This window comes from Fistularia commersonii, chromosome 21 (genome assembly GCF_037954325.1).
Source record: "Fistularia commersonii isolate RoL2024-O1a breed Wild chromosome 21, RoL_Fcom_v1.0, whole genome shotgun sequence".
NCBI classification, from domain to species: Eukaryota; Metazoa; Chordata; class Actinopteri; order Syngnathiformes; family Fistulariidae; genus Fistularia; species Fistularia commersonii.
The window spans coordinates 12886450-12909325 of NC_141304.1; the positions used below are offsets into that span (position 1 = coordinate 12886450).

The window sequence follows — 22876 nt, forward strand, 5'->3', positions numbered from 1 at the left end:
GACTCGTACCTTGGCCGGGTTGGGACCGCCCCTCGCCGGGGAGAGGGGGCCGGTTGCGCACAGGCTCGCAGGCGGCGGAGATCGTTGCAGCAGCGGCGCACTGTTCCAGCAGCCCACCACCCAAACCCCTGCCCCCCCACCCACCCACCCACCACCCACCCAACCCTCTCCCCCCTTCCCTCCCCTCCTCTCTCTGCAGTATGCATGTTCGCCGGCGGATTCGCGAAGCGCTCACGTCCCAGCAGTGTAGCTCGCCGGCCGGAGACCATCCAGCGGAGAGTCGTCGGGGGTCGTAGAGTTGGATGTTGGCAGGCGGACCGGAGCCGGAACGCCCGGAGTGACCGGAGGATCCGAGTATTTCCACGGGGGGCCCCGGCGGCCGCTCTCCTCCGAACGCGGACAACCATGCATGTGCTCCTCTGGGGTTTGGGGTTCCTGCTGTTCCCTGATCTCCTGGCCGCGGTCGCATCTACGGGGAGACTGCTTCTGAATTCAAGCACAGGTAAAAAAAAAAAAAAAATTGACATCTAGATGGTGTGTGTGTGTGTGTGTGTGTGTGTGTATTTTCCACTCGCGGACGGCAGAGAATGAATGAGTTTTCCAAGTCAAGCCAAGCACATGACTTTGCGCAGTGTTTTCCGCTTCTTTTTTTTTTTTTTTTTTTTTTACACAAAGTTCCCCCCCCTCCCCCCCACATTTTCCTTAAAAAAAATGCATTTAATGCTCCAGAAAACACACATTCGACTGGGGCTCTCTTTTTTTTCTTCTTCAAGAAACTTAAATTGCAAACTGGATGTATGCACACACACACACACACACACACGCAAACGCATATATCTAAGTATGTATATCCGCGTGTGTGTGTGTGTGTGTGTGTGTGTGTGAATGCATTGTGGTTCTCCTTCTTCCAGAAGAGGAGATCGGCTCTTATGAGATCGTGACCCCGGTGCGGGTGAACGAAGCCGGTGACAAGTTCCCAACCAGCGTGCACTTCAAGAGGAAGAGGCGAAGTCTGGACGAGGGAACCGGTAACGCCACCGACCACTGGGCCGCGCCGAACATCCACTACCGAATCTCCGCTTTCGGACAGAACTACCACCTCAACCTGACGCTGGATTCGGGATTTATCGCGCCGCTTTACACCGTGACGATCCTCGGGGTGCCCGGAGGAGACAACATAACGGGCTACGCTGCAGATGGGGAAGAGGAGGAGGAGGAGGAGGAGGAGGAGGAAGAGGAGGAGGAAGAGGAGGAGGAAGATACGGAGCTGAGACACTGCTTCTATAAAGGGCACGTGAATGCACAGGCGGAGCACGCAGCCGTCATCAGCCTGTGCTCCGGGTTGGTGAGTTGTTGTTGTTGTTTTTAAAAGTATTTATTTATTTTTTTTAACTTTTACGCACGGATGTTCCGGGTTCTCCACCGCAGGAGGGGAGGAATTCCGCCCCCAGTTGTCGTTGCCCCCCCCCCTCCCCTTCCACCCTGCACTGTCATGCAAACACACTTTTTGTTAAAAAAAAAAAATATATATATAAATATATATAAAATTTTGACTCCGAGAAAGAAACAAATAAACACTATCGCCGAATCGGATGTTGTTTCAAAAAAAAAAAAAAAAAAAAGTTGCGACTCCCTGCCGGAGCAGCATTTGCGATGCCCATTTCCTACAGTCAAATCTAATGGAGATTGCATGGGTTTTTACCCCCCCATGCATCGCTCCCGGTCTCCCGGCGGCTGTTGACGTGTTTACGGCATTGACGTCACCGCCCAATGGTCCCAATTCCATGCAGCAGCAGCAGCAGCAGCAGCAGCAACATGGGACTTTGTGAGAAACCAGCCCCCCTCAGATCCTTGAATGCCATCAGAGCATCCATTTGTTTCTTCAACGTGACCTTGACACTTTAGGTCATACGCGGGGAAACCCCAAAACAAGAATCCAGCGTCCATCTCTCCAGCTCTACAAGTGGAACACTTGTCGAAATCTTCTTTGGTCATACGTGGGCCCGGATGATTTCGACGAGAACCTCCACAGACACGCAGGCAGTTCTTATTTTACTATATTTTACTATGAGTTGACAACCGCGCTTGTTCCGGCCTTTATCTGGATCACGGCCGACCCCCCAAGTTATCCGCTTAGTCGGCACGACCGGGGTTCCTGCCAGGACCCCCAAAGCGGCCCTGCACAGTCTCGCTGCTTCCCCGATAAGCATCGCTCTCCATTAAGGTTTTCCTTGGTGTTTTTCTTGGGAGCGCTCTGAACGTGCATGCAAATTCACTTATCTCACCTCCGTGAGACGAGCCTTTTTTTGCTCTCTCGCTAATGGCAGGTAAAAGTTTGTTGTAAATATTTTTAGCTTAAATATACAGCATTAGTCTGGCACCTCACCGATCAGCCAGAAGATAATAAAGTAAAAAAAAATGGTCCTTTTTTTTTTTTTTTTTTTTGTTCAGGTTTCTCCTCATGGTTGAATTTTAGCATTCACATGATCATTTTTTTTTTTTTTTCCTTCAGCTCGGGACCTTCAGGTCTCCAGAGGGGGAGTATTTTGTGGAGCCCCTTCACAGCTTTCAAGGAGAACATTATGAAGAGGAACACACAAAACCTCACATCGTGTACCGGAAAAGTGCACCCAAGAAAGAGGCGTCCGGGGAGAGCTCGGCTTGCGACACTTCAGGTTTGTTCTCACGCATCCCTTTTTCCCCGGCAGACTCGTATGTGCCTTTCGGTCCGGCTCCGTTGTCGGACCTTTAACGGAGTTCTCACAGATTGATGTCCAGCGTAGTGCGTCACCCACAAAGTCCCCGCTATCAGTTGTATCAGGAACTTATTATGTAATTGGAAGTGAGCTTGTCGAGCTCTGACGCTGATGGTAGCGTTATATTCAGTCGTCTACCTTATCCGCTACTGGAGTGCAGAAACGATTAGCGCACGAACCGATTCAATCGCGTAAAATGTATGAAAATGATTGAAAAAAAAGGCGATTTATAGAAATGAAACGCAAAATTCTTTCTCTACTGTTTGCTTTCTCGCGTTGCACGATATGTTATTTTCAAGTCGTACCCAATCCCCGTTTAAAGCAGGCCTATCCGAACGCGGCGGTTCGATTTAAAGTATGAAAGACCTCGGCTCGCATTTCATGTCGTAGCTTGTACTCGGCGGCGTCTACAGCTCGCCGCGCAGCAGCGAGGAAGCGTTCCAACTCTCACACAGGAAAAAAATCATTTGGAAGTTCACCCTTGTATCATCCCATCTCAGTTTACTGGCTGAACTTCCTGTTGACTCTTGTACTTCCTTTGGCTTTTTTGATAAGAACGTTGAGTGGGGACCCGCTGCCCCGGACAGGCGGCCACCGGCGCGCGCAAGCCAAGCGACGCAGGCTGGAAAACGTCAAATAATCAAAGCGGGAGGAAAAATAAATCTCAAATCACTTTCTCTTTGTCCGCCGGACGTCTCTCCGCAGATGTTTGATCTCATGAAAGTGTGTGCGTGTGTGTGTGTGTGCGCGTAAGCGAGCCATCGGTTTTGGAAGGAAGTACGCAAAGGAAGCTTCCATTTGAGCCGTTCCGGCCGCTCTGAGTCGCGTCTCCGTAAAACCGCGGTGTTATTTTGTATATTTGAAATTAGGGAAGGCTCAGAAACCAGTTATTTTCAGTTTCAGGCCGTCGCCCGTCGTCCTGCGGTATCAGCGCGGATGCACCGCTGGTGGTCCCGAATGAGGGCTGTGCAGAATCTGGCAGATTTGTCGCCACGTCCAGATTAAAATCAAGACTCCGCGGCCCCTCGGTTGGGAGAGTTTCTGCCGCTGCCGCTTGTTGGACTGACATCTTTTGGTTGTGCGCTGCAACTTGTGCTCCCTTTTTTTTTATGGCCGGCTGCCAGGTTTACCTAGCCTGAACTCTTTGCCCTCCTCTATCCCCTCTCCTGAGGGAGAAAACCGCACTCCAGCCAGCCGGCGTTCGTTTGTCGGCCCGCACTTCGAGCAACGATAAACACGTTTCAACAGCGCTTCCCTTCCAGACGGCTAATTCATCTCGCGGTGTTATTCCGCTCGGAGTTTTTCGGCCGCGTTCTCCGCTCTCTTGTTTTCCGTCGTCCGTCTCCGTATGCTCACGCGTGTTCTCGTCTCCAGGACACAAACACAGACACAAGAGGCACAAGTCGAAGAGGAGGTCGGCGCCGGAGGTCGACGCCGCCTCCGGCGCCACCCCCGTGTTCAGCGCCGGTATATTCAGCGACTTGGAATCGCTAAAAGTCGGTTTGACCCGCGACTCCTTGCTGGGATCGGAGGCCGACGCGAGGCCTTCCAACGTCAGCGGCGAAGAATCCAGACCTCACCGGAGATCCAAGCGCTTCCTCTCCTACCCGCGCTTCGTCGAGGTGATGCTGGTGGCCGACAGCAAGATGGTGGAGCATCACGGCAGCAACCTGCAGCACTACATCCTCACGCTAATGTCCATAGTAAGTCTAAATGCGTCTCCTCGGCTGTGGGATGTGTTTGTAGACACGTGCACATTATGTCTTTATGCTCATACATACAGTATATCCATATGCGGTCCAAAATGATATCTACACCGCTCGAAAAAATAAAGGGACCACTAAAACGACATGTTTAAATCTGGATGAATGAAATCTTCTTATTCAATACGCTGGTATTTACTTAGCTGAATGCGCTGATGAGAAAATCACACCAAAATGATCAATGGAAATCAAATGTATGAACCTGTGGAGGTCACGCTTCAAATTAAAGTGGAAAAACACACCAAGGGCTGATCCAAATTTGATGTCATGTCATTAAAACAAGTCAAAATGAATCCGTGTTGCTTCCCTTAGCGGGAAGTTTGATTTCACAGAAGTGTGATCAACATTGTGTCGTTAAAGTGCTCCCTTTTAGCGGTATACGTTGTAAATCCGCAGAACCGCAAAACAATTAGTTCCACTGTTTTCCACCTTCATCGTATACAGATGTTTTCATGCTTCTCTGTTAAATGTGAGTACCTGCTATGTTTTCCTGCCTATGCTGCAAATAAGTCAGCAAGCATCTGAAGGAAAGGGGGCCGGGGAGGGCGGGGGGGGGTTGTAGGAGGGGAAAAGGGCAGCCCAGGGCAGGAGTAAACACCACTTTCAAACAGCCAGGGGGAAGAGAGGGCAGCTTGAGGTAGAGCCTGTCTGGCAGCTTTGATGAATGTTAAAAAATAAGCTCAGGTATGTCACATAGACTGCATATTCTCAGCCACTACAAATACCAGCTTCTGCAGGCGTCTGGGGCCGTCAGTCCCCGAGGGGAGGCTGAGATGACCTATATTCTGGTCTGGGCAAAGATTGCCTTCTCAATGGGAGCCCGGGCCATTATCAACTTGATCCTCCCAATCGACCGAACTCCCTTTTACTCGCTGGAAACCGCGTTCGCGTCGACTAGATTCGCCGTATTGCCCGGAAACCGCTGTGGGTGTGTTGAATTGTTGTTGCCAGGCAACAAAGTAAAAGCAAGGGCTGTTTTCAATTGACCGCGTCCATGTTTTTCCTTCGTCAGGTATCTTCCATCTACAAGGATCCAAGCATCGGCAATCTAATCAACATTGTGATTGTAAAGTTAGTTATTATCAATAATGAGCTGGTAAGACTTCCACTTATTGTCCCAACGAATGAAATCACGCTCGGTTTTCCTTATTTATATCTTTTTTTTGTTTTTTTTTCCCAGGACGGTCCCCTTATTTCATTTAATGCACAGACCACTTTAAAGAACTTCTGCATTTGGCAGCAAAGTCAGAACATCCTGGACGATAACCACCACTCCCACCACGACACCGCCATCCTCATCACAAGGTGACTCGCAGCGAACACGTAAAGGGTTAATAAAAGGAAACGTCGGTGTCGGAAAGACCAGAAGTTTTATAGAACGGAAACCGCTCTTTGATAAAACTCCAAGTAGAAAAAGATTCCCTGAGTGCTGACAGATGTTTTTCGACTGATCTAATATCTGCTTCCGCACCGCAGACAAGACATCTGCAGAGCGAGGGACAAGTGCGACACCTTGGGTGAGTACACGTGATCAGAAATTGGGCAAAACCGACGCCCGCTAGTCAACGCGCAAAAAATTAAGAAACGTATCCGCGTTAACGAGGGAAAAATTCGGTCGTTTTTTTTTAGGACTGGCGGAGTTGGGGACCGTTTGCGACCCGTACAGGAGCTGCAGTATCAGCGAGGACAACGGGCTCAGCACCGCCTTCACCATCGCCCACGAGCTCGGCCATGTGTAAGTGCAGCATTTTGGTCGATTTCTCTTCGCTGTTCTGCAGAAGAAAGTCGGAGAAACAGCCGACGAATGCGATTAGTTGCTCGGACGACGACAAGAACCGACGCTTCGGTTGCTCAGGTGTGTCCGGTATCCGCGGTCGGGACACCGTACATGCTAAACATTCGTAAAACTTGGGATAGGTGCTGCGAGCTATGCTCTTTTCAGATTCTGTAATTCTGTAATTCAAATCCCACCCGTTTTTTTTTTTTTTAGAAGGTTGGTTGTAAGTTATTCGGACTTTCTAGGAAACAGCTTTGCGTTGGCGGGGGCATTAATTTGCCATGTGGGCAGCAGCGCTTCTAAACTAAGCAGCAGCAGCAATTACCTCAGCGTTGAGCAACGCCAACGCGCGAGTGCCAGGGATTTCGCACAAAGTTTCAAATGATTTCCACGTTGCGCTCGCTGATGTCAGAATGACAATCAGAATCTGAATTGCTTTATTCGACAAGGAATTGGCTTTGGTGAACGGTGTTAAACGGACAATATGTAACAGGCAACGTTGATCCAATTAGACGGCGTTTACACGCAACCGGAGGCGACACGTGGAGATTTAAACGGGAACGTAAACTGGGCTTTGCTCTTAAGATCAGCTCCAAGGGAATGAAAGCGACTCTCTACCCAAAAAGGTCTTTGAGGAGCAACAGTTCCTCACAAGGAATCTGCACTGGAGGTTTTTTCCTCGAATTTTTTATTTTGCATTTACGTGTCCCTTGAACGCATTTCCAAACATCTGCCTTGCTTTCCCCATCGGGCCGCAAGATCTTGCAGGGTTGTTTTTCATTAATGAAGTATTAGTGTTAGTAGAGTTTCATGTCGCCCGACACTCGTTTCAACTTACTTGTACAGCTAAGATGGAAATTCCCCTATAATACACTTTTGTGGCCTCATAATTTCATTGAATTTTGTCCTTTTCAGGAACTCCCTTTATTCTACAAGCAGAAAACTCAATTGCAAAGTGCCCCTGATTTTTCACAGTCACTTATTATATGCAATGTCTTATTATTATTATTATTATTATTATTATTATTGTTGTTGTTGTTGTTGTTGTTGTTGTTGTTGTTGTTGTTGTTGTTGTTGTTAAATTTACTACTACTACTACTACTAATAATAATAATAATAATAACATTATAATTATCAACATCATATAGCATATGTTATTATCATTATTATTATCATTATCATTATTGTTGTTGTTTTTGTTGTTGTTGCATTCACTACTAAGACTACTACTATTAATAATAATAACATTATCATTATCAACATAATATATCATATGATTATTATTGTAGTTGTTAAATTAACTGCTGGTACTACTACTACTAATAGTAATAACATTACCATTATCAACCTAATATGTTTTTAATATTATTACTATTATTATTGTAGTTGTTGTTACTGTTGTTAAATTTACTGCTAATACTACTGCTAATAATAATAATAATTAATAACATTAATAAAAAATTATTAATAACATTATCAACATGATAAAGCATATTAGTATTATTATTATTATTATTATTATTATTATAAGCAAAACCCAAATTGTAAGCCATCGCCTCAACAGTGGCGTCCAAAGTCTGGAATCCCCCGTGCCTGGTAGTTTGCCCTGCCACGCTGGAGACTGTTACAGAGCCTCCATCATCTGCAGCAAATGCTCTTTCTAACCGCGAAACAAACGGTGGGATTGTTGAATTCCATATTTATCCGCGTCAAGCTGTGACAACATGGTAGACGGCAGCTTAGCCGCGGAGCGCGGCGGTATATGGTACCTGTCAGTTCGCCTGCTGAGTAGCTGAGAGGGGAGGGCCGCGGGTCCAGTGTGTCCGTCCCACACTCACCCTCATATGTTTCAGTCGTGCACAAGCTGAAAAGTCCCCCCCGTGCACGCTGTCTGCTCGCTCCTCTGTGCCTTTTGCATTTCAAAGTTATCCAAGCTGATGACACGGCAGCACTGGAGGAACAGTCAGCGGATGTATTTATTTGAAGCCTGTGGAATCCTGCCTTTGTCAGTGTTTTCAAAAGAGATGCGACATTCAAAGGATCATAAATAGTATATTTTCACTTCTAAAGAGGCAAGAAATGAGTTATTTACCAGGAGCGTGCCCTTAATCAGCGAGTATGTTTTATTCATTCCGTTATTCTAATACAGTTACGTAAGCGGATTAGAAATTATTCGCAGTGGCTCAGCTATGAGGTTTTTTTTTTGTTTGTTTGTTTTTTTTTGTTTCTTCAGCACATTCATGTGATTAGCCATGGGTGAATTAAAATAAATAAAAACACTAAAACTGGGGTAAAAAAAATAAAAATAAGAAGATAGCCCCTTAAGAAATGATTCAATTTTTGGAAAAGGAAACATAGAAATGGCACAGGAATGAGAGAGGGAATGGTTGGAAGCCTCTTTATGACGTGTGACTGAGAGGGTGAACAGTTGTATATATACACACACATATACATATTTATATATATATATATATATATATATATATATATATATATATATATATATATATATACTGTATATATATATATATACTGTACATATACATATGAATCATGAGAGAGTGAATGGTTGTGTGTGTATATATTTATATGAAACATGAATGAGAGGATGAATGATTGTGTGTGTGTGTATATGTGTATATGAATGGTGAATGAGAGGGTGAAGAGTGTGACCTTTTTAATGTCTGAGTGACATTGTGAGTGGTTGTGTGTATATATATATATATATATGTATATGAACGATGAATGAGAGGGTGAATGGTTGTGTATATATATACATATATATACAAATCATGAATGAGACGGTGAATTTTTACATATATCATATAACATATCCATATGACTTGTGAATGAAAGGGTGAATGGTTGTATATACTGTATATATATATGAATCATGAAGAAGAGGGTGAGTGGTTGTATATATATATATATAAATGTATATGAATAATGAATGTGAGGGTGAATGGTCGTGCCTCTATAATGTGTGAATGAGAGGGTGAATGGTTTTATATATATATATGTATATGAATCATGAATGAGAGGGTGAATGGTTGTGTGTGTGTGTATATATATATATATATATATACACTGCTCAAAAAAATAAAGGGAACACTTAAAAAACACATCCTAGATCTAAATGAATGAAATATTCTTATGAAATACTTTGCTCTTTACACAGTTGAATGTGCTGACAACAAAATCACACAAAAATTATGAATGGAAATCAATTGTATCAACCCATGGAGGTCTGGATTAGGAATCACACGCAAAATTAAAGTGTAAAAACAAACTCCAGGCTGATCCAACTTTGATGTAATGTCCTTAAAACAAGTCAAAATGAATCTGTGTTGCTTGACACTATGATTTCACAGAAGTGTGATTTGACTTGGAGTTACATTGTGTTGTTCAAGTGTTCCCTTTTTTTTTTGAGCAGTATATATATATATATATGAATCATGAATGATAGGGTGAATGGTTGTGTCTATAATGTGTGAATGAGAGGGTGACGACTCCTCGGTTACCCTGAGTCCAGGATAGGTTGCTTAGATCATGAATGAATGCATGAATGAATGAATGAATGAGTATCTAAGAAGTCTGATGATCCCCGAGGGCGATCTCGTGTAAATCTGGTTCAATCCTTGTGACAGTATTGTGTTTTTTTTTACTCACCATCCCAACTGTGTCCGTCAGGTTCAACATGCCTCACGACGACAGCAACAAGTGCAAGGAGGACGGGGTGAAGATCCAGCAGCACGTGATGGCTCCCACACTCAACTACAACACAAACCCTTGGATGTGGTCCAAGTGTAGCAGGAAGTACATCACCGAGTTCCTTGAGTATGTCGTACTCTGTTCCCCGTCTTGTTCCGAACATGCATGAGGATTAGATCACGTTTGCGAACGCCGCCCGGCGCCCTGATATTACATAAGAGCGACCGCGTCGTGACGACGTCACGGGGGAGATTTACGTTCCCGTCCCGTCGACTTGACGGAAAGAATCTGAGAGATACGATTGTGAAAGTGGCTCGTAAAGATTTCACAGATACTTTCCATAAAGGCATAAAGCGCTCCCGCGGCCGGGAGACTCCAGCCCATGTTTTCCTGTTTTGTTTTTCTTAGCTTTAGGAAGCATCTGCCGACATTTATGTGAAATGCCCGCTGACGGGACTGTCATCATTCTAAAGGCTGCGGTGCACTTGTTTTTTTTGTTTGTTTTTTTTTTTTTTATTCTCCCAAGTCTCCTCAAACAAACAAAAGAGAGGAGGAAGCTCTTACGGAAAAGTAAACCGGCAACTTTGCAAAATCCCTCAACACCCCCCACCCCCGCCGCTACCTACTTCATGATGGAGTACAATCAGTGACAACGCCGAGCACCAGCCGTGCAATAGGGATTCTGTATATGTGCGAAAACAACTAACCCATCCTGCTGTACTGAGTGTGCTTTCTGTCTGTTTGTGTCTTTTCTGTTTTTTCCCTTTTTTTCTTTTAAGTCATTTTATTTTTATTTCTTAATAGCACAGGATATGGTGAGTGCTTGCTCGACGAGCCCATTTCTAGGCCGTACAGTCTCTCGCAGCAGCTGCCCGGGCGGATTTACAATGTCAATAAGCAATGTGAATTGATATTCGGGCCTGGAACGCAGGTGTGCCCATATATGGTAAGTAGAGTCGCTGCGCAAATCCAAACTAGCGTGTTATTTACACGTGGGTCCGCGGGGGGAAGCCTCTGTTAGCGTCATTCTGCAGTAATATTCGGTCATTGTCATCTCAAACCTTTCGAGGACGTTTGTGTTTCAAACTGCGCGCCTGCATCTCCCATATGGTGAAAATACTTTGTGCACAATGTAAAGAGCGTTGATATCAACTTCCACCTGCACGTCAAACAGATGCACGTCACATATATATGTAATCGTTTCACGCCAAGTCATCGAAACGGCAAACATGTGGAGAAAATCTTAAATAATGCACATTTTTTGACATTTTCACAGTGATATGCATTCGAGTATTTGCATTCGGGAATTTTTTATTTTTTTTTTGTCAGACCCAGTGTCGGAGGTTGTGGTGTACGAGTCCAGAGGGCGCCCAGCGGGGCTGCCGGACTCAGCACATGCCCTGGGCAGATGGCACAGACTGCTCCCCGGGAAAGGTAGGAGCCACAAAAGAAGGAGGAGAGAGTCGTACAGAAACTCAAGGAGGAATAAAATTAGTCATTTCAGAAGTTCTGAATTGATGAAATACAGGCGGGAATCATCTTTCTATCGCTAGACTTACAGCCAGATTACTGTTTGAATTGATAACATCCAAACCCGCTCAATATTCATCAATTTTATTACATTTTCTGGTGATTTTTCTATTAATATTTGAGCAGCACCATTTTCATTTATTTCAGAAATTTATCAGAAAGCTGCATTCATTTCAGCACAAAAAAAAAAAAAATTAGTTCACACAAATGTGAATTTCCGATACGTCTTTTTCCAATCGATGCACAGAGAAACTAGATAATTAATGGATGTGTTTCTTTTTGGATCATATTTTCAAATGTATTTGCTAGAAAGACCAAAAGATCATAAAAAGAGCAAGTCTAGATAAGAGCATGTGCACACATGCGTGTGTGTGTGTGTGTGTGTGTTTACCCAACCTGCACCATGCCTGAATGCACCACACCAAACACTTAAGGATCCTGTTTGTTGAAAGGCGTAAGACAATCCTCCTGTTATAAACTGAGATTCAGTTATTGACTTGTTGCGCGTGACGTTTTCTTGTCTGCCGTCCAAGCGGACGAATCTGCGAATTTCCTTTTTTTTTTTTTTCCGTTGGCCTCGGTGTAATTTCTCCCAGATTAGCATCAAAGCGCAGGAGAGCAGATAGATGTGCTGCCAGTTCCGTGGATGAGATTTTCGTGTGATCGCTCAAGTTTTTCTTCCCCGTTTTTTTTTTTTCCTCGATCCGTCTCTCCTTGTCTGTTTTTTCCCACCCCAGCACTGTAAACACGGCCTGTGTATAGCCAAAGAGCACGACGCCACACCCGTGGAAGGGGCGTGGGGAGTCTGGAGTCCCTTCGGTACCTGTTCTCGGACCTGCGGCGGGGGCATCAAGATTGCTGTGCGTGAATGCAATCGACCCGTGTAAGCAGTCCTTTTCTTTGTAGTCGCGCACGCCTGCCGGACTTTGTCTCCTTCTCGGCTTCCGAACTCAATGTTCCATAGATCAAACCAACCTTTTGGGAATTCTTTCCATAGCTGGTGTTCATCAAGACATATCTCTCTGATGGTTAATCTTAAAGGGTTGTTTCCCGGTAAACGCGCTGAAAATACCCCTTTTGAGTCGCGTCTTTATCCCCTTTTAGCGGATAAAATCAGAGAAGCGTGGCCCGCGACTGAAGGAACCTTCGGGGAGCGAGTAGATGGACTTGTGTATGCAAAGACCAAGACTGATAAATATTATTTTTATTAAATCTGGCCACAATTCAGTTGTGATGTTAAAAACTGCCTTATTTGAGCTGCCTGCAAACCCCCATTCTGATGCCACACACCTTATTGCATGCACACTCATGCCAGGTGCTAATCGGCATATCGGAATTGAACCCCCAACATCCCGATCGAGTCCACAGGATATGAGCCTGGATATTTGGACAGTAGTTACATTTTAGTGGAAAATGAAAGTCACGGTTAAAATTAAAACTTGGATTTAAGTTGACCTTTATGTCAGTCATTCTCAATTATATTGGTTTTTGTTTGGATTCTAAATCATCGGGTCGGTCTTGGATGTCCCGCCCAATCCCTCAAGTCTCGATCAGACCGAATATCGTCAGAATCGACCAATTTCGGGACGGACGAAGCACATTTTATTCTCAATTTCTAGTCTATCCACACCTTGAAATGGGTTTCTGTGTTGGAGCATACATGTGCCAAAGTGACCAGAACATTTCCTCTCGAAGTATCGATCGACCCAGACGTACCCCGATTCCCGTTTTCAGCCCGGTCATCACGATTAGCGCGTTTCATCGTATCGCCGAAGCGTTGGATTAAGTGTTTCTCATCATACCTCTACACCCACCAGGCCAAGGAATGGAGGAATGTACTGCGTGGGTCGCAGAATGAAGTTTCGTTCCTGCAACTCTGAGCCCTGCTCCAAGCAGAAGAAGGACTTCAGGGAGGAGCAGTGCGCCGCTTTCGACGGCAGGCACTTCAACATCAACGGTCTACCTCCAAATGTCCGCTGGGTGCCCAAATACAGTGGAAGTGAGTCGCCCGTGCCGTTCGCACCGGTTCCGGATGATTCAAGCGTCGGTATCCATAAGTATCTTGTGTTTTTTTTTTTTTTCTCGTTGCTGCCGTCAGTCCTGATGAAGGACAGGTGTAAGCTGTTCTGCAGGGTCGCAGGCAGCACGGCCTACTATCAGCTCAGGGACAGGGTCATTGACGGCACGCCATGCGGCCCAGACACCAACGACATCTGCGTGCAGGGCCTGTGTCGGGTGAGTTTGCGATTGGTTCCTCATCGGCGAGGCGTCTTACGCGGGCGACTTTTTTTTGGATCCGCTTCCTTTGACAAACACATTTCTTTTGGTTTTTTGGCTGTAAAATTGCTCACAAACACCAAAACATCCCTTGGAAGAGGCAGGGGGGCTGCTCTGTGCACAGTCTGAGACCGAGTGTTTTTGTTTTTGATCTGTTGTTAGTGGTCACGGCAAATAGATTTTATTGATCCCATTCGCACTGCAGCAAAGCCCCTTATCCATTTTACAACATCAAAAAATGTTTTTGTTTTTTCATTTTTTATTTTTCGCTTAACCAGCAACATGCGGGAGAAGACGTTTCCAGGGAACTCCGCGGAAATGTTAATTTCAGATGGATGTTAACAATCAGCAATGTGGCAATGGCACAAGTGGCTGGTTTTTATCACTTTTAAGGCTCAGTGGGTTTAATTATATCTTATCTGATGGGTATCGATGAAAAATCCCAATGAAATGCCCGATGGATCGCGCGGGAAACGCATGAATTGGATTTTTAGTTATTTGTCCAAGTTGTTTTTGGAATCCTTAAGGTCTCCGATTTACTTTTGACCTCATATATGCGTTTTTCCGTCTTATTTAAAATGCATCCGCCTGCTTTCCACCCCTCTTTTTTTTTTCTGAGCAGCAAGCGGGCTGTGACCATGTATTGAACTCCAAAGCCAGGAGGGATAAGTGTGGTGTATGTGGAGGTGATAACTCTTCCTGCAAGACAGTAGCAGGAACATTTAACATTGTACGCTACGGTAAGGGCTTTTACAATATGCTGTCATTCATAATTCAGCAGACAGATGATTTGTCGCTTCTCTTGAGCCATTTTTCTTGCCCGCTTTTAAACTTGCTGGTAATGAATGGCACGGAGAGAAGGGCTCTATTTTGGCCCGTTGTCCAAAACACAATGTCCATGCCATTTTCAGGCTATAATGAAGTAGTGCGAATACCCAGTGGTGCTACAAATGTAGATGTTCGTCAACACAGCAACTCAGGGAAACCAGAGGATGACAACTACCTCGGTAAGATGAAACATTTCTTGTTTTGATTATTTTTTCATTGCGATTTTTACTTCCACTGGAATTAAATCTTTGCTTTCTACTCAGCTGCATAGCGCTAATGTCGCGATGTTGCCCGAATAGTAAAGCCGACGCATCCGTCGTTGCGCTTTCCTTAAATCCCAGACACAACACGCTGGTTTGATTGCGCAGTTTTTCCAACCTGCGTGTTTAGTTGCCGTCCAACGGTCTGTGCAAATTATTTAGTGTAAAGAAATGTAAGGCTAATCTAGCCATCATGCTAAAATATCAATGAGCCAGAACTAAGCCTTTGGGTGCAACACCTGCAAGGTCAGTTCTTTGGCAAACTGTTCTTTGCTGTGCGTACAGTATTTTCTCTGGTGCAGAATGCTTCATTCTCCACCTTATTGTCGTACATCTGGATCTGGTAGCTTTTTATTCTACATGTCTTGTTGGCACAAGCGCGCTAATTCTTGAGCTCACGTACCCCTCTGGGTACCATTCCTTCAAGGTCAACAAGTCTGAGTCTGTACGTGTAGCGTGCGTAAAACTACATATGGCTGTCGAGTAGGTTTTTGCAGAGCTTTTAAAATACTGGATATTTTTGTACTCTGTGACGCACACGTTTTCGTTTTGGCCTGGCAGAGTTATGTTTTAATGTTGTACTCCAGCAAATATGAGGTCACGGTAAAGTTGATTTGACTGAGTTGACTACAAACCAGCTCTGCAAATTCTCAGTTTAAACCTGGAGAAACATCAGACAGGAAAGGATCTGGGGATTAAAGATCAAATCCAACGCTTCACTTGAAAACAACAAAAAAAAAAAAAAGATGATCAAATAAGCATTTGGAGGTTTGGAAGGCTTGAAAATTGCTGCAGTCCATCTCAATCAAGTTGTCAGCACTCCTGACACTTTCACCAGTGCTGCATTTTTCAAATGTGAAACAATGATTTATTAAGTTTTCTCACCGGCCATAAACACACGTGCAGTCATATTTACACATTCATGCGAGTGTTTCATGTACGAGTGGTGAAGCACATTCGGCAGGAACCCGAAGCGGGGACAGCGTTGCCCGGGCGAGGGCTGCTCCACAGACGCATTAATGTAATGTGTGAAATGGCCAGGAAATTTAAGGCAGGAAATTAGCTGCGTAATCGCATTAGGATGAGTGAGTGCAGCAGACTGGCCTGTTGGGCAGAACAGGATGCCCCTGGATGGGACTTTTCCAGGAATAGGGTTTTACTTTACCCCAATAAGGATTGTATCCTGCCTCCTTTCGCGTCTCGTTCACATCGGCTTCAAAACGACCTCTTGTTTAATCCAAACGATTCCTTTTTTTTCACCCGACGCGTCACGCTTTTTATTTTCTTTTTGCAGTTCGACCCAAAATATGTCAAGCGCTTATTCTTACATCAAATTCAAGTGGTTATTTTCTGTCCCCGCAGCCATATCAAATAGCCGTGGAGAGTTCCTGCTTAATGGAGAGTTTGTGGTCAGCATGTTCAAAAGGGAAATCAAAGTAGGAAATGCTATCATCGAGTACAGTGGATCTGACCATGTCATCGAGAGGATCAACTGCACGGAGCGAATCGAGGAGGAGATCGTAGTCCAGGTAAAGTTAATTCCCACTCGACAAGCTTCGGCAGTTGCTTTGCTTGTAAAACGTCAACGTATTGGCAAATTGTCAGTGTTTCATCGGTCGAACGAGGAGTTATCGGGTAAAAATTGACCCAGATAGACTTCACGACTGAAGAAGAACTCCTCCACGTGCCTCGGAGTTTCCCGGGAAACGGATGGACGGAAATGAATCGCGGGGTATTTTCGATAAAACACCCGTGCATGTTTGCAAACACGATTCCACCGACCGGACGGAATTCTCCGTACAACCCCTCTGTCACTTTCGCATGCAGAGTTAAAGCTAGCTTGGAATGTTGAGCGGTGTTGGGAGTGGCTATGACCCCGCGCTACGCTCGGTCCGGTTGCGATTGTGCCCTGGTCTTAATCTCGACATTGTCATGGCCCCTTAATGTACTGGACTTTTCTCAGCCTCTGTACAGTCATCTCTTTGTCATGACTTGGTCTCGGATTAGGTGGTATTAACTACTGCACTGCCGGTGGGCGAGTGCAGCATTGCTGCTGTTAGCATGTTTGCGAAGTCTCTCGATCATCCGCGTCACGGTATTTGTCCGAGGGCCTTCTGAAGAATTAGATTTGAAGCTTTAATACGCTTTAATAAGAACAAACAAACAAAAACATGAATCAAGTTTGCCACAAAAAGTTAGCGTCTGCTAACAATTTGAAATTCTGCATGTATGCCGATGACACGTTCATTTCATTGAACATATTAAAGTAGGTTACTTTTATATTTTTATCCAAAATTAGGGAAACCGACACCTGACTAAAACCTAAAGTTACTCATTTAAAGTTGCTCACCTTCTAAAATTTAAGAGAAACCGAGCCAGAGACCCTCGTGTGGCCACAACAGCGGTTGGATCTGCGCAGAGTTTGTATGTTGTGTCCATATGTGTGCATGTTTTCTCTTAAAGCTCCAGTTGCCCCCATCTTAAGGGACATTTGTGTTAGGAAGTTGATTCTCCGGTCAGTGGAAGAGAAGAAAGACCCGGAGTTGAACCCCGTAGCGCTTCGGGCCGCTGCCCATTACTCTGTAGCCGTTGGGTCAAAAGCAGAGAATGACTTTGTTTTTACTGAAAAAACATGCAATAAATAATCTATTCATCGCCTTCTTCGGAGCTGACAGCCGCCATAAATAAATAAACAAAAACATGTGAACGCTATTAACCAAAGCTATTATCCGTAGACTCATTACTTTAGACATCCACGCCAAGGTTTCTACGTCAGATGCCGGAAGGTCACATCATGGGTCTTTTCACAATTACTATGCGCAATTATCCTCGTCTCGCTTCCATTATATTGATATAAAATAAGATATGTGTACGGCTGAGACTTTGGTTCTGATGAATTAAAATAACATCCAATGGGTTGTTTCAAACCGGTTTACAGAGTTGATTTGGAATGACGGCAACGGATCCCATCTCTTTGAAAGGTCTGAATCTGCAAAGTGCTTCTTGAGGTTATGGAGTTGTTATTCTGCGCTTTTACTCACTTCCTTTTATTGAAGTGTTATTATTATGGCTTCTCCGTGAGGGGAAAAAGGTTGCGCGGTGTAGAAGTGGAGTGAGCGAGTGGATCTTAAAACAACCGTTTTGACCTTGACAGCCGTAAAAGAATGCGATATTAACTCTTTCGGGAATATATTATAACCCATATGTTTATTGTGTTTTTTTTCCTCCAGGTGCTGTCTGTGGGGAACCTTTACAACCCAGATGTCAGGTACTCCTTCAACATCCCCATCGAGGACAAGCCTCAGCAGTTCTTCTGGGACGCTTACGGTCCGTGGCAGGAGTGCAGCCGCCTGTGCCAAGGTGAGGGGAGCGGCGGGCGAAGCGATAGGAGTAGGGAAATGATAAATGCCACGTCGAGAGAAAGACGTAAGATAGCGGAGAGCGTTCTACGGCTAAACTTGACAGAACCCCTGCGAGACACGCGGATCGGGAGTGAAAGCTCAACTCGGTAGAACGGACGGGCGTGTAGCCGCGGCAAATTACCCTCTTTTTCATGACTGGGGTTTTGTCGGAGCGCGTGGGCGTGCAGGGGGTGGATTGCAGGTAAACTTGAAAACCTATTATGACTCATGACTCAAACACTGGGAGTCTCCTAATCCCCTTTTTGACACTGCGCTGCCTAAACAGGCTACAATACAGCCTTTCTGGCACTCGAGGGGAAAAGTGAGTACTCGTAGTTGCAAATCTCAGTAACACGAGGTCCTGATAGAGAGTTTATTTCCTGGAACCGCATGCGGTTTAGATCGCTCTCCCCTTACAGGATAGCGTCGGCTTGGCAATTCGGCTTGTGGACGCCGCTTTGAGATTCGCGTAACGGCGTCGCACTCCAGCAAACCGCTACGAGTCATATCGGGAGTCGGAGTTCGAACAAGAGCGACGGAAAAATCCAGTTTTTTTAGCTCCAAACAGTTCAGGCTGTTGCAAATTTTGCAAAAATTGACCGGTCGACCTAATCTGACTCGCCGGCGACGTTGTTTCTTTATAGGAGAACGCAAGAGGAAGATTCTCTGCAGCAGGGAGTCGGACCGGGTGGTGGTGTCGGACCAGAGGTGTCACGGTATCGCCAGACCGGCGGTCATCACCGAGTCCTGCAACACAGAATGTGAACTGAGGTCGTTCTGCTTTTCCCCGCTTAACTTTGCCAAAGTATAACAAAGTCGAATGCTGACGAGGATCGCCGTGTCACCCGTGAAATAGGTGGCACGTCGCCCGCAAGAGCGAGTGCACGGCCCAGTGCGGTCTGGGTTATCGCACCCTGGAGATATTCTGCGCCAAAATCAGCCGCGCCGACGGCAAGACGCAGAAAGTCGACGATCGCTACTGCAGCGGTCAGCGCAAACCCGATGACAAGGAAGGTTGCCACGGAGATTGTAACCCGGGAGGCTGGGAGTATTCATCGTGGTCGGAGGTGGGTTCGATGCTCGGGAACGCGATCGAATCCCGATCGTTTGCGTTCCCGCGTTGACGTTCAACACGTTGCGTTGCAGTGCTCGAAGAGCTGCGGCGGCGGCACGCGCCGGCGAGGGGCCGTGTGCCGGAAAGCGGCCGAGGCCGGCGGCGACGAGAGCAAGTGCAGTCAAAGGGACAAGCTGACCGTCCAAACCTGCAACGAATTCCTCTGTCCACAGTGGAAGACGGGCGACTGGTCCGAGGTCGGTCCTCCTCTTTTACGGGGAACACGCATATGCGTTCAATCGCATTAACTGCTTACATTAAAACGTCTATGTGATCGTAATTCACACTTCACGTGTTGAGCAGAATTGAGATTATTACAACTCCCCGGTGTTTACGAACACTTGATGAGTTTGATAAATATAGATAAATAGCCGCCGTTGGTCCGAACGGTTTTAAGGCAACTGTAACGGCAGCGAATCTCGCGATCTTTAATTGTTGTCAGTATACGCGACGTCTCCGGGAGAGTTACTCCCATTCTTCCGCAGTGAGGATTGGAAAATGTGCTTGCGGAGTAAGATCATAGTTAACAGCTGCAAGGTTTTACACATTGTAGACCAAGCATCTTGCAAAGCTTTGGTTTGCATTCCAGAAATATTTTACTTCTCCCATGTGGTGCTGCTAAATACAAACAACGACACTGTTCTCAATATATATCCGCTGTAGTCACATAGAAATAAACTCACCCTGTCTGTTTTTTTTTTTTGTTTTTTTTTTGCTGAGCTTTTAACGGCCATACATTTTGAATATAAATATCCTGACTTAGATAAATCACGAGAACGCCTTTGGTTTCAGTGTCTGGTGACTTGCGGGAAAGGCTACAAGCACCGACAGACGTGGTGCCAGTTCGGCGAGGACCGGCTGGATGACCGTTTCTGCGGTTCGTCGAAACCGGAATCGGTGCAGACGTGTCAGCAGCAGGAGTGCGCCTCCTGGCAGGTCGGACCCTGGGGGCAGGTGAGTCACACGCGAAATCAAATTACCGGTCGATCGACAGAATTTGCAGAATTTTGGGATGGTTTTTTAAAAAAAAAAAAAAGCTTTGCGGAATATGCCGACGCTGAATTAGCTCAAGCTGGCTCGGTGCAAAACTTGGCTGCATTTTCGCGATCGCGCCGCTTCACGGCAAGCCCGGTGTTTTTCTCTGAGGGGAAAACATTTTTCACCGAACAGGTGAAACAGCTGACCATTGTTTGGGTCTACGCTTCTCAGACACTGCTCACCGACACAAGCAACAGGGTGGTCCTCCTCCTGCATGAAAACTGAAATGTGTGCTTAATTTAAAAAAAGCCTGGTTTTGTAATAAGATCAACTTTGCCTTGAAGCTCAAGCCGTCCCATGAACATCAATTTGGTTTATCTTGTTAATTCAGCGCAGGTTTAAACTTGGATTAGGTTTAAAATCTTGCTTCGACGGAGCGGTGCCGGGGACGATGTACCGAAAAAAATGAAAAATCTATAGCCGGAGGAGCGGTTTCTATGTTCCAACGGCCGTTTGAACATCAAGTCAGCTTTAGTTGAATCATTTTAAACTGAAATAGTGCAAAAGAAGCAGAAAAAAATGTTTTTAACCTTCTCCAGGCAGATGTTGCAGATTTGCGACAGCCAAATATCAGATTTTTTCTGCAACTACAACTTAATTTGAGCCTGAGAGGGTTAAAACATATCTACATGCATTTATGGTTAAAATAAATGTAAAATACACATATCAAACTATACCAAGATGGTTAAAAAAATACACATTTATTATTTTTTCCGTTCTAATGTTGTCCACCACACAGAATTACGACTAATAATCCAAACTGAACTGGTATTTCTAAGTAGTCGTTGCATGAAATTTGACCTTATTTATGGTCACTGTTAGTCTTGTGTCACACCAGACTGGCGCTTTCACTTTTTAATCTTGAACTCTTAAATCCATTACCACCGGGGTGATATTTATATTTAATATTTACCATTTAAATCTGCCCAGTTCGTGGGAAGCAGCTGCGCGTCTGACGTCTACGACTCCAGCGCAATGAATTCTCTGCACATGTAAACCAAGGGGTGGACGGAGATAAGCCCGAATTTTAAACACCGCGTTTATTCTACTTCCTGTTTAGACACAACCTACATCCTGCAGAAGGATATAAGAAAGCTATGAAGAGTTATATCGCTGCTTGTGCTGCGTGTGTCCTCGCAGAGAACACTCCAAAAAATGTAAGATATTTGCGCGCCGCCCCCTCCCAGAGGATGAGCGAACGCTAAGGTATACTTGAAGCGGTTTAATGAAGCGTGGCCAATCGGTAGCTGAAGCCGCCGCCGCGCAAGTTTGACCCCGTTTCATTGAAGGCAGCGAGGCAGAAGGGAGTGCCAGATAGCGCCCTTCCGAGCGCTCCGGGGGGAAGCGGTGACAATGTATATCAGGCACGGTTTCACCCGTACCGAGCCCGGCGTTCGATCCACATATCGTGGGAGCGGAGGGGGTCCGGGACGCCTCGCTCCTCCCGCTACCGCTGTTTTGATTTCCTAGCGGTGGCTTTGGGAGCTCACATGTTTTTCGCTCGCCATTCTTGCCTCTTTTTTTTTTTTGTCTCAGTATTCTTGTTGGCTCACTGTTACTAATCTTCCACCACCCCCCCCCCTCCACCCTTCTTTTTTTTTTTTTTTTTCCCCTCTTTGAACCCAGTGCACTACCTCGTGTGGGCCAGGCTACCAGATGCGAGCGGTGAAGTGTGTGGTTGGGTCTTACGGTGCCGTCATGGAAGACACTGAATGTAACGCCGCCACCCGACCCACCGACACCCAGGTAAATGACGTCTCAAGACCGTCGTGGCGCTTTCTTTTGTCCTGTCGATGGGCGGCGTCCTGCGAATCCAAAGAGTAGGGGGAGCGTCCGCATTGCGTCGACGGTCACGTGACAGAACAGACAAACACATGCATATCATTTCCACCTGGTCTCAATAAAGCGGCGGCGCCTAATCCAGACTTGTCTACGGGGAAAGATTACAACGGCATCTCGGTCCCCGCGTACTCTCTCGAACGAAATCCCTTCAAGTTAAGGAGCTCGCGGAGAGATTCTCTAGCAAAGTTATTAAAAGTGACTGTCTCAGCAGCGTATTCTTAAAATTCTGAGCCCCCCCCAAGAGCGTCACACAAACGTGACCAAATAAATCCATTTGGTAATGTTGGTTGGTGGATCGCCGTACTAGACGGTTAAAAAAGATGCATATCGATCGGAACGGAAAGGGACGAAAACACACCAAGTTGTAAAAGAGGCGTATCTTTCTGCATTGCATTTTACTGTGATGGTGGTATTTGCGGTATGTGCGGCCCAAACGACGGTTTTGATTATTTCTCAAGATGTTTAGCTCAAAGGAGCTCCCGCTATTTAAAGCTAAACGCGGTTTTGTATTGTGCTCGTGCTTGTCATCCCTCGGCGGCGGCGGTTTATAATCCCCCCTTCCCATTTGATGGGGACAAA

At 45.7% G+C, this 22876-nt stretch overlaps 1 protein-coding gene across 5 annotated transcripts in view; it reads left to right on the forward strand.

Moving 5' to 3' along the window:
- Window positions 1-207: 207 nt before the first annotated feature.
- Window positions 208-22876, forward strand: part of adamts9 (ADAM metallopeptidase with thrombospondin type 1 motif, 9) — a 37754-nt gene continuing 15085 nt past the window's right edge. For all 5 annotated transcript variants that reach the window (XR_015107763.1, XR_015107764.1, XM_086168179.1 and 2 more), the window contains exons 1-23: window positions 208-502; window positions 912-1345; window positions 2513-2675; window positions 4131-4459; window positions 5532-5615; window positions 5700-5824; window positions 5996-6036; window positions 6149-6254; window positions 9987-10133; window positions 10812-10953; window positions 11337-11441; window positions 12275-12420; window positions 13355-13536; window positions 13636-13772; window positions 14437-14554; window positions 14726-14821; window positions 16265-16431; window positions 18133-18262; window positions 18948-19074; window positions 19160-19370; window positions 19450-19614; window positions 20210-20371; window positions 22082-22201. Coding sequence is in view for 3 of the 5 variants with exons in the window: in XM_086168179.1 (XP_086024305.1) it covers window positions 406-502; window positions 912-1345; window positions 2513-2675; window positions 4131-4459; window positions 5532-5615; window positions 5700-5824; window positions 5996-6036; window positions 6149-6254; window positions 9987-10133; window positions 10812-10953; window positions 11337-11441; window positions 12275-12420; window positions 13355-13536; window positions 13636-13772; window positions 14437-14554; window positions 14726-14821; window positions 16265-16431; window positions 18133-18262; window positions 18948-19074; window positions 19160-19370; window positions 19450-19614; window positions 20210-20371; window positions 22082-22201 (3534 nt within the window). In the remaining 2 variants the exon portion in view is untranslated. The remainder of the gene's footprint in view (window positions 503-911; window positions 1346-2512; window positions 2676-4130; window positions 4460-5531; window positions 5616-5699; window positions 5825-5995; window positions 6037-6148; window positions 6255-9986; window positions 10134-10811; window positions 10954-11336; window positions 11442-12274; window positions 12421-13354; window positions 13537-13635; window positions 13773-14436; window positions 14555-14725; window positions 14822-16264; window positions 16432-18132; window positions 18263-18947; window positions 19075-19159; window positions 19371-19449; window positions 19615-20209; window positions 20372-22081; window positions 22202-22876) is intronic.